Source organism: Chrysochloris asiatica, unplaced genomic scaffold (assembly GCF_000296735.1).
Source record: "Chrysochloris asiatica unplaced genomic scaffold, ChrAsi1.0 scaffold00168, whole genome shotgun sequence".
Taxonomy (NCBI): Eukaryota; Metazoa; Chordata; class Mammalia; order Afrosoricida; family Chrysochloridae; genus Chrysochloris; species Chrysochloris asiatica.
The window spans coordinates 2,083,743-2,093,852 of NW_006408686.1; the positions used below are offsets into that span (position 1 = coordinate 2,083,743).

General features: G+C 40.6%; 2 protein-coding genes and 1 pseudogene across 2 annotated transcripts; 2 read left to right on the plus strand and 1 right to left on the minus strand.

Moving 5' to 3' along the window:
* Nucleotides 1–238: 238 nt before the first annotated feature.
* Nucleotides 239–535, minus strand: LOC102816165 (annotated as a pseudogene).
* A 2,922-nt stretch (nt 536–3,457) lies between these two features.
* LOC102837266 (zinc finger protein 155-like) lies at nt 3,458–7,066 on the plus strand. The gene is made up of 3 exons (XM_006871494.1): nt 3,458–3,472; nt 5,981–6,107; nt 7,038–7,066. Exons 1-3 carry the CDS (start codon nt 3,458–3,460, stop codon nt 7,064–7,066), a joined length of 171 nt encoding a protein of 56 aa, XP_006871556.1.
* A 124-nt stretch (nt 7,067–7,190) lies between these two features.
* Nucleotides 7,191–9,791, plus strand: LOC102837644 (zinc finger protein 226-like). The gene is made up of 3 exons (XM_006871495.1): nt 7,191–7,211; nt 8,751–8,927; nt 9,096–9,791. The coding sequence occupies exons 1-3, from the start codon at nt 7,191–7,193 to the stop codon at nt 9,789–9,791; spliced, it is 894 nt and encodes a 297-aa protein (XP_006871557.1).
* The last annotated feature ends 319 nt before the right edge of the window (nt 9,792–10,110 follow it).

Sequence of the window (10,110 nt, forward strand, 5' to 3'; positions counted from 1 at the left end):
TTTTTTTTTTTTAACATACTGTCCATCTGGGCCTAGATATTTCTGAAGGCAATGTTTTCATCTTGCTAATACATCTCTGCAAAATTATTCACTATTCCACTTCTATCACATCAAAATGACCATTTGGACATTCTTTTTTTTTATATAAAAGGATTTTATTTTGGGAAACGGATTTCTAATTTATGGCAAGTTTCACTTTCAGAAATAAAACCACAGAACAACATGATCTAATGCAATCTCAAAGACTGGCATGCTGAGCAAGGAATGTTCTTATTCTTTGTAGGAGCTCCTTCTTTAAGCTGTCAGGTACCAGGGCTCTGCCTTTTGGAGTGATTTCAGACACCAAGTCATCAACAGTAACGTGTTCTAGTCCTTTTTCTTTAATTACCTCTTCATAGTGTGCTTTCAATTGATCCTTCCAGCCACATTCAATTAATTTAGCTCTCAGCAAGTCTTTGAGGCATTCTCTTTCTCCAGTTTCTATTGACTTTTGGTTCATGGACGATCTCTTCTGCGCATCTTAGTTCATCTTGCTAACCACACTCTTCGGCTGCCCAGACTTAGCCATTTGGACATTCTTGAGAGTCTCAAATCATGTTCCTTTGAAATGTTTTTTTTTTTTTTTTGTTTAGGGAACAAAAAAAAAGTGAAGGGGCAAGAACAGGGCTGTAGGATAAATGGAGTAAGCTTTCCCAAACAAATCCTCACAGGACAGCCCCTGCTACCCTTGAAGATAAGCAAGTGCATTGTTGTAATGGGAGCAAAAAGCCCTTGGTGCAAATTTCCTTGTCTATTTCTCAGCAATGCAGTTTTGAATTTTATTAATTCTTTATAAGACCGTGTCATTGTCCTATGTACATCAAGAAAATCTATCAAGATTATCCTTTAGGAGTGCAAAACAACAAAAACAAAAACAGTCACCGTAATCTTCAGAACTGATTAACGGGCCCAGCACATCCTCTGGAACTTCACTGCATTGAGAACTTGTCTGCAGCCATTCACTGATTGCAGAGACGTATTTAAACACATTCAGTTGAAACAAAGCTGTGCCTGTATTAATTCTTACTTACTTAACTCTTGTGTGCATGTAGACTAACTTCTTAGAAGAAACCTCATGTTTCAACTTTAGTGAGTTTTGATTATTTTTTAACCTCAGGAAACATTCATGACAGGCTCCGGTCTTTTTGTTAATCACTTGAATGTGTCTAAGATGGTGCTAAACTTCCCCATTTTTCAACTAATAAAATCTACATGCTACTAAAGCGATAGATCTACGGCATACCAAAATAAAAAAATAAGAAAAGAAACAATTGCCGGTGAGCTGATTTCGATTTACATGGCAAGACCTTAATTCTAGAACTTCTCAGGCATTTTGGAAAAGAAACCTAGAGCTCAGTGTAGTTGGGCACTTGCGCAATGAGGCCTTTGAGCATTGGGCACTTCGCGATTTCGTTTGGCCAGTCCGGGAGGTGTAGTCCGAGAAGGTAGCACTACTGCTGTTTCCGCTTCTCGGTATGATGTAATTTGTAATCTAGAGTTCCGTGTCGTCTCGTATACTCAGCTACATACAGTAAATGTTTTCTTCAGGGGCATTCTTGAACGCGTAGGTCTAGGAATTTCGTGTAGACACAAGCACTTCCGCCCTAGCTAGACTAGGCTAGGAACTCTGGGAAGTGTAGTCCAGGCGCTCAAGATCGTAGAGGGCACTTCCGCTCCAGGAAGTCGATATAGTAGCCATATTTCCCTTGGTTCTGGTTATTCAGGTCAGTTTCTCACGACCTATTTGAGTTTCTCCTAGCTTTGCTGGGGTTCAACAGGTATTCAACTTAAAGTCTGAGGAGAAAGCGAAGGGACAGCTGAGAGTGGAGGTTTGGGGGCGAGGATGGTGACTTTCCTTCCCATGGGCGGAGCTTCTTCGCCTTTGGACAGGTCCCTTGTTGGGTTGGACCCTGGCTGTGCAATGCCTGGGTGGAGGGTCTCTGGGTTCCTTGCACGTCTCCCTTGCTCTTGAGCCAGAGTTGCTAGAAGCCTTATACAGTGAAACACTGGGCGAGTTACATAGCATCTCTGTGCCTTCGTTTGCTATTCTGTATTTTGGAAGTAAGACTTAAAACTGCCTAGAACTGATTGCTGTTTTTAAGACAACTGTCATTCTCCTAAAAGTCCCCCTTTCGCAGTGAGCTTCTGTGAACCGAAGAAGCTGGACTAACTGAGAACTCTTTTTACCTCTTTTCTTTTATAGCTTTTATTGTGAATTGAGTGATAGTTTACAGGGAAGAACATCGGTTTTGCATACATCCTATAGTATTTCGTTTCGTTGCAATGATTACAGTCCCCTCCATGCAACATCATTCAACAGTATTTGCTTCTATTCTCTTTTTTATTTTCTGACCTCTTCTTAGGAAGGAGAGTATTGCTTTAATTTGATACCTGGAGATGTCACTGACATATCCAACATGGAGACCCAGTCATTGTAATTTACAAGAAGAAGGGACTCCTTGGTTACTAGCTAAATAGTTTCTCATCTACTTTATTTCATTTCAAATAATATGTTGTTAAGTGTCTTCAAGTCAGTTCTGACTCATAGAGACCCTGTATAGCGTTTCCAAGGAGTTAGGTTTGAACTGCCCACCTTCCAGTTAGCAGTCCAGTACTTATCCTACAGTGCCACAGGAGTATCCTTTAGCGGTAACAATCACACTTAACAAGGATACGTTCAAACTACATAATATTGTCTGTTTTTCTGCAGTTGCTATGAAATAAACACAGTATTCTGTGTTCGCAGTTTTTTGTTGTGTTTTGTTTTTTTTCAATTATTTCTTTGGGGTTGGTAGTTACTCTTCCAACCTTGCAGATAACAACGTTGATTGAGGCATAGAAGTGTTGATAATTTTCCCCAAGATGGCAAAGCTAGAGTGAGTAGCAGTACCAGAATATCAACACACACATTTTGGCTCCAGAGCCTACTCTTAAATACATTGTCCCAATTTATACCATGCCCAGAATAAGAATTGCTGCCTAGGAGCTAGAAAGTGCACTGGCGATGAGGGCACTGTGCGTTTTTGAGCACATTGCTCACTGAAGCAATATTGAAAGGGGTAAAAGGTGTCTTCTTCATGTCATGGAGTCTTGGGGGAGCTCTGTAGGATAATCACTGAACTGAAAGGTCAGATTGAACCACAGATCAGCAGTTCAAATTCTCTAGCTGCTCCTTTGAAACCCTATGAGTCACTATGAGTCGGCACCGATTTATCAGCTCTTAACAACAACCATATCTGCCATGCTTTCTCATCAAGCCATATGCAGATGCTGACACCCAACCAAGGGACCTCTTTGCTAATTCCCAAGGAGCAGCCACATGGGTTAGTGGCATACTTGATTGATTTCCATTGATTTCTTTTTCCTTCCCTAGTTATGCCTCCTAGGACTCTGTGCTTCCTTGAAGGAAGAGACAAAAATGACTACATTGAAGGTGAGTAGGGAGTGTTTTTCTTGCTATAAAAATGCCATTTTAGTTCTTGGAGATTGAGCACATTCTTTGTTCAGAAAAATTAAGGAGAGTCAGGGTATTTGAGGACCTGTTGGGTGTACTGGACGCTTGTTTTTTTTCTACTGAAGTTTCACTTGGTTTTTAGTTTTTGTTTTATTTCATCATGTTTGATATCACAAATAAGAGTTGAAAAACTCTTCTATTTTACTACTTCCCTGATTACTAATTAGTGTCTTATGTATTTCATCATTGCTTCATCATCTGTATCCTTGTTTATATTTCTGTATTTATAATATAGACTCCCGGTGTGGCGCTGGAGGAACAGCACTAGACTGTGAACCAAATGGTCGGCAGTTCAAACCCACCAGCTGCTCTTTGGAAACCCTATACATGAGTCAAGCTGACTCGACAGTATTCATAATATACATACAATTTTAAGCTATGCTTTCTCAGTTACTACTGTAACATTCATTTTTGTAAGAATTTGTTTTGTTGTAATTAGAATAGACACAGGAGACCATTACAATTTCCTGACATTGATGGCATTTTTCAAGTTGTATAACCATTCTCACCCTCTTTCTCTTGGCTGTTTCTCCCCATTAAGTAAACTCACCATTGCCTAGATTTTCCATCTGATCTTTTGAGTTGCTTTTGGCAACTTGATCCTGTATACATAGATCGTAAAAGGGCACATTGCTGAAGGCAGACACTCTTCACCAGTTAGGCTATTATTTGGTTATAAGATTTCAGGGGATATTTTTGGTTAAACATTTAGAGATTATTTCAGGGCAGTAGCTTCAGATGTTCTTCCTACCTTCATGGCTTCAGAAAGTGGAGTCGGTGAGAATTTGCAATTCTATTCTGCATTTACCCTCTTTTGATTAGAATTCTTCCATAGAATCTTTGATCCAACTCATCAGTCATGATAGACAGACACCATCCATTTCTGGTCACATGGCATAGGTGGCAGTTGCTCATGAAAGCAACCAATCTCACACTGCATTTCCTCCTCCTCTTCCTGATGATCCTTCCTCTGGTGCTCCAGATAAGAGACCAGGTGGTGTTGTACACTGGATGGCTGCTTGCAAGCTTTTGGCCCTAGGCACTATACCATGAGCTAGGGGGTCAAGCAGAGGTACTAAATGTAAGATTAGGACAATTAACATTAATGTCCCATGAAACTGTGTAACATTCCTTTTTTGCTACAGTAGATTGCCTTCGAATTCATATACCTAGGTTTGTTTGTTTTTAAACTTTTTATTGTAAATTGAGTGAAGGTTAACAGAGTAGATTACATTCAACCAGTCATCCACTTCATTCCATCTCAGTTACTGCAGTTCCCTCCATGTAACGTCACCTACACTTCCTGTCCTTCCCGTTTCCAATTCGTCCTTCTTTCCCAGAGCTTCTGAATTGTATCTTTAAAGTCATGGATGATTTTGATTTAAAAAATGCATACATGTACACAAAAGAAAAAAAAACATAACACACAAGGTATGACTCAGACATGGAATAGACTGAATCTAAATCTTTGAGTGTGAAAACATCTAACAATAGTTTTCTTCTGTATGAAGCAGCAGTTAGATAACCTGATGAATTCTGACCTATTTGAATAGTCTATTAACAAAACAGCCCAGGTACCACATATAAAAACATACCTTATCTATTTAAACTCCCTAGTATGTTATGGACAAAACAGGATAGTATTTTTTTCAAACTTGAGTTTTTCAGAAGGTTATGCATTGGTAAACTATCATGGTTACGTTTGTAAAACAACAACAATGAGATCTTGAAATTTATATGAATACAATTTAAAAACTAGGTATATACTGGTCAGATAGAAACTGGGGGAACCCTGAGGCTATGGCCCTTGACCACCCTTCAGCTCTGGAACTGAACTCCTGTGCCTCGACTTTCAGCCACGCAATAGATGAGTTACAGGAGGGAAAACAATACCAATGAGGTAGGCACACAATTGGTCAACCAATCAAGATCAAAGAGTCAGCATTTACCTAAGGATAAAATTCAGAAAGGTTGGGTAAGACGGTCACATTGGAAACAGGAAAGACAGGAAGAGGGCTCTGGTATTACGTGGAGGGAATCAGTCATTGAGATGGAATGAAGTGCATGACTGGCTGAACGTAAAACTAATGATCTGCTCTGTAAACCTTCACTCAGTTTACATAAAAAGTTAAAAAACAAACTGTATGAATTTGATGGGAATCTACTGTAGCAAAAAATGAATGTTACACAGCTTCATGGGATACTGAAGTCAGTTGTCCTAATGTGATGTTTAATGCCTGATCTACCTCCTAGTTCACTGTGTTGTGTCTGGGGTCTAAAGAATTTTTACAGAGGGTACCTAGCAGATATATAAGGCTACAAATTGACTGCTGACTGAGAACCCAGAGCATCTTCCCACCCATCTCCTCCACCTTCTCATTGCTGCCCCTCTACTAGTGACATTGAGGTTGTGTGTGTTTGTTGTAGGAAGTTGTAACATTCAAGGACGTGGCTGTGGCCTTCACTGAGGAGGAGCTGGGACTCCTGGACCCGACCCAGAGGATGCTGTACCGAGATGTGATGGTAGAAAATTTCAAAAACCTGATCTCAGTGGGTGAGGACAAGTGCCATCTGGAGGGTCTTTTGTGTCTTCAAGTTTTTAAGGTTCTTAGAATGGTTCCTTTAGTTTGGGAACCTGTCTTTCCTAACCCCCTTGGTACACAGAGACAGGATGTTTCTAGTCTTTGTCTGCTCTTTGTCATTTTTTTTTTTCATAAACAAACTATAAACAGACAGTATACTGTTGCATCTTGTCTACACTTGTTCAAATTTCACTCCTGACCCATTAGTGAATTTTAAAACCATTTATTGAGTCTTCCTTGCAAGTTTTAGTGAAATAAAATAGAATGGAAAATATCAGAACTCCTTAGGAAAGAAACTACTGCAGCAAAAATTCTGGTCAATTAATTGTTTGAGAGGCATGAGAACTTTGGATGATGAAGAAAACAGTTCTAAGAGAGTGAGATTAAGGTAAGCACTTGTCAATCAGCCACAGTTAACATTATTTGCTTGTTTCTAGCCCCTCACCCCCTTATTGCTATCCCCTGGACTAAATTGGTAAACTTCCTTCCTGGATTATTGTAATATCCTTTATAGTAATTGTCCTGTCTTAGCTTTCCTTCCTACAGCCTGTTCTACCAGGGAAGATGGCATTCTTACTTAGCCTCTGAATGTTGACTCTTACATGGGAAAGTGATGACATGGGAAAGTTACCAAACAGACAAAAACCAAACCCACTGCCATCGAGCCAATTCCGACTTAGAGCAGCCCTGTATAGGGTTTCTGAGGCTGTAAATCTTTACAGGAACAAAGAACCCCCTCATCCTCCCAGAGAGCAGCTGATGGCTTTGAACTGTGAACTTTGTGGTTAACCAGTCCAATGCTGATCCCACAGCACCACCAGCCTCAGAAGGAACCAGTGCACAAGTCTTTGTGTTTCCCTTTGATTCCACATGATTCTTTCCAACTGTGACTTTCTCCTCAGCATACACCCCCTGGGCTGATTCCATCTGAAAGTTACAGCCTTTCAATTTCTAAACAAAACTGTAGTTTTGTTATTTCCTATTTCAGATAACTTACGTATAAAAGGTCTTTTGCTCCTGTGACTTAGCTCAAATTTAAACTGGGATTCAGCAGCATGGAGGACCCCAAAGTCAAGGTGGGACACATCTGTGCAGGCATTTATTAAGCACCTCCTGTCCTTACTTCCAGGCTGGACTGTCTGGACTGCAGCTAACAAAGCTGTGAACACAACAAAATGGTTGTTCTCAGTGACACCGCTTTGTGGTGGAAAAAACAAATAATTAAAAAAAAAAGATTTAGATCGTATTCAGCTGGGAGTAATGTGTTTCTGGCTAGTTTTCATTCATGTTTAGTGGCTTAGAGCTTAAACCACCTCTTGGTTTCTGTTGATATATAAACATCATGTGTGAGAAAAAGATAAGTTGAACCATGCTGTGTTCTAAGTAGAAAACCTTGACATCTCGGAATAAAGCTTTCACGTGTCCACATCTCTGAATTCTTTGTTTTTACAGGAGAAACGAGTCAAAAGGAGTTAGGTTCTGTTCAAGTTGGAGGAGCACATGAAGAGCATACCTGCTGGCAAATTTGGCAACAAATTGCAAGTGATTTATCTAGGTGTCAAGACTTTATGATAAGTAGTTCTCAGATCCACAAAAGAGATGATTCTCTCTGCCAGTTTGGGGCAGCACTATCTATTCCAGTTTCTCAAGATAAGAACTATATACGGATTTATGAAGGGGATGGCCCCAGTGATATTCAAAATCCAAATGTTTCCACGTTGAGAGCTCAAGATTCTTGGAAGAAAACTTATCTGACTGGGTCATCAAATTACCAGAGTAAAAATCAGCAAATTTCCATGAAAAAGAAATTGTGTCATTCTAAGCAGGGGGTTGACAGCCACAGTTCAGTTTCACATCACCATGATCTTGGAGTACACAACAGTGAAATAACTTATAGCCACAATGCTAACAGAAAATACAGAGTGAGTGTCTCAACATTTGATCCGCAAAGTATAATTCACGCAGAACAGAAAACCTGCCATTGTATCAAGTATCAAGAAACATTGGATGATCTCTCCAGCTCTGATCTTCATCAGCCATTCCACTTCGGAGAGAAATCTCATACATGTAGGGAGTGTGGAAAAGGTCTTCGTTATGACTCAGTTCTTCATATTCATCAGAGAGTTCACGTGGGACAGCAGTGTCATAAGTGTAATGACTGTGATAAGGGTTTCAATCAGGGCTCACACCAGCAAGCTCATCAGATAGTCCAGATGGTAGAGAAACCTCACAGATATGAGGAATGTGGGAAGGGCTTCAGTCGCAAATCAGCACTTACTGTTCATGGCCAGATCCACACAGGAGAGAAACCTTACCACTGTGAGGAGTGCGGGAGGACTTTCAGTCAGCCCTCTCATCTTCAGGGTCATCAGCGAGTTCACACAGGAGAGAAACCATTCAAATGTGATGCATGTGGCAAGAGCTTCAGTCGGAATTCACATCTTCAATCTCACCACAGAGTCCACACAGGAGAGAAACCATACAAATGTGAAGAGTGTGGGAAGGGTTTTATTTGTAGCTCAAATCTTTATATTCACCTGAGGGTCCATACAGGAGAAAAACCCTATAAATGTGAGGACTGTGGTAAAGGCTTCAGTCGGCCTTCAAGTCTTCAGGCCCACCAAGGAGTTCACACAGGAGAGAAATCATACATATGTAATGTGTGTGGTAAAGGCTTCACTCTGAGTTCAAATCTTCAAGCCCACCAGAGAGTCCACACTGGAGAGAAACCATATAAATGTGAGCAGTGTGGGAAGAATTTCAGGAGGAACTCTCATTACCAAGTTCATTTGGTAGTCCACACAGGAGAAAAACCCTATAAATGTGAGGTGTGTGGGAAAGGCTTCAGTCAGAGTTCATACCTTCAGATTCATCAGAAAGCTCATAGTGCCAGAAAACCATTTAAGTGTGAGGCGTGTGGGCAAGGCTTCAATAATAGTTCAAAACTTCAAGTTCACCAGCTGATCCATACTGGTGAGAAACCATATAAATGTGAAGACTGTGGAAAGGGCTTTAGTCGTAGAGCAGATCTTAAAATTCATTGTAGGATCCACACAGGCGAGAAACCATATCATTGTGAGGAATGTGGGAAAGTCTTCAGGCAGGCCTCAAATCTTTTGGCCCACCAGAGAGTCCACAGTGGAGAAAAACCATTTAAATGTGAAGAGTGCGGGAAGAGCTTTGGTCGGAGTTCACACCTTCAAGCCCATCAGAGAGTCCATATGGAAGAAAAGCCATACACATGTGAGAAGTGTGGGAAGGGCTTCAAGTGGAGTTTGAACCTTGACATGCACCAAAGGGTCCACACAGGAGAGAAACCCTACAAGTGTGGGGAATGTGGGAAGTACTTCAGTCAGGCCTCAAGTCTCCAACTTCATCAGAGTGTCCACACTGGAGAGAAACCATACAGATGTGATGTGTGTGGTAAAGTCTTTAGTCGATCTTCACAATTACAGTCTCACAAGAGAGTCCACACAGGGGAGAAACCGTACCAGTGTGAGATATGTGGTAAGAGCTTCAGCTGGAGATCAGATCTCACCATTCATCACAGAACTCATGCTAGTGAACAATTATCTAAATGTGGTCAGAGCAGTAAGAACATCAGAGAGTCCACACAGGGGAGAAGCTCTCTACAAAACGATTTTGAAAAGACCTAAGTGTGCCTTGGATTCCTCCAGTTAGAGGGTTTCATCCAAGAGAATCATTTCTTTCATATAAGTGAATATTTCAACCAGAGTTTAATATATTTGTCAGACGACCTCACAGCAGAGTACTTTTGTAAGTGGTGCAATAAAGACTTAAGTCATAACCTTGATCTTTATCCAGTATTACTCAAGAGAGACGACTTAGAAAGGACAAGCGTTTTCAGTCCTTTTATAAAAGTATAATGACAGGAATACCAAAATTAACGTTCACTAGAATGTAGACATGTTGTTCACTGGTGAATCTACACAGTTTTACTACTACCTAGAACTT

Excerpts from the sequence above, each read along its gene's own strand:
- LOC102837266 (XM_006871494.1), top strand. Across the intron at positions 6,108-7,037 it reads CAAAAACCTGATCTCAGTGG|CATACACCCCCTGGGCTGAT; the intron begins GTGAGGACAAGT and ends CTTTCTCCTCAG.
- LOC102837644 (XM_006871495.1), top strand. The coding sequence starts at position 7,191 with ATGGAGGACCCCAAAGTCAAG. Across the intron at positions 7,212-8,750 it reads TGGAGGACCCCAAAGTCAAG|GCCCACCAAGGAGTTCACAC; the intron begins GTGGGACACATC and ends TCAAGTCTTCAG. Across the intron at positions 8,928-9,095 it reads CTCATTACCAAGTTCATTTG|CTGATCCATACTGGTGAGAA; the intron begins GTAGTCCACACA and ends CAAGTTCACCAG.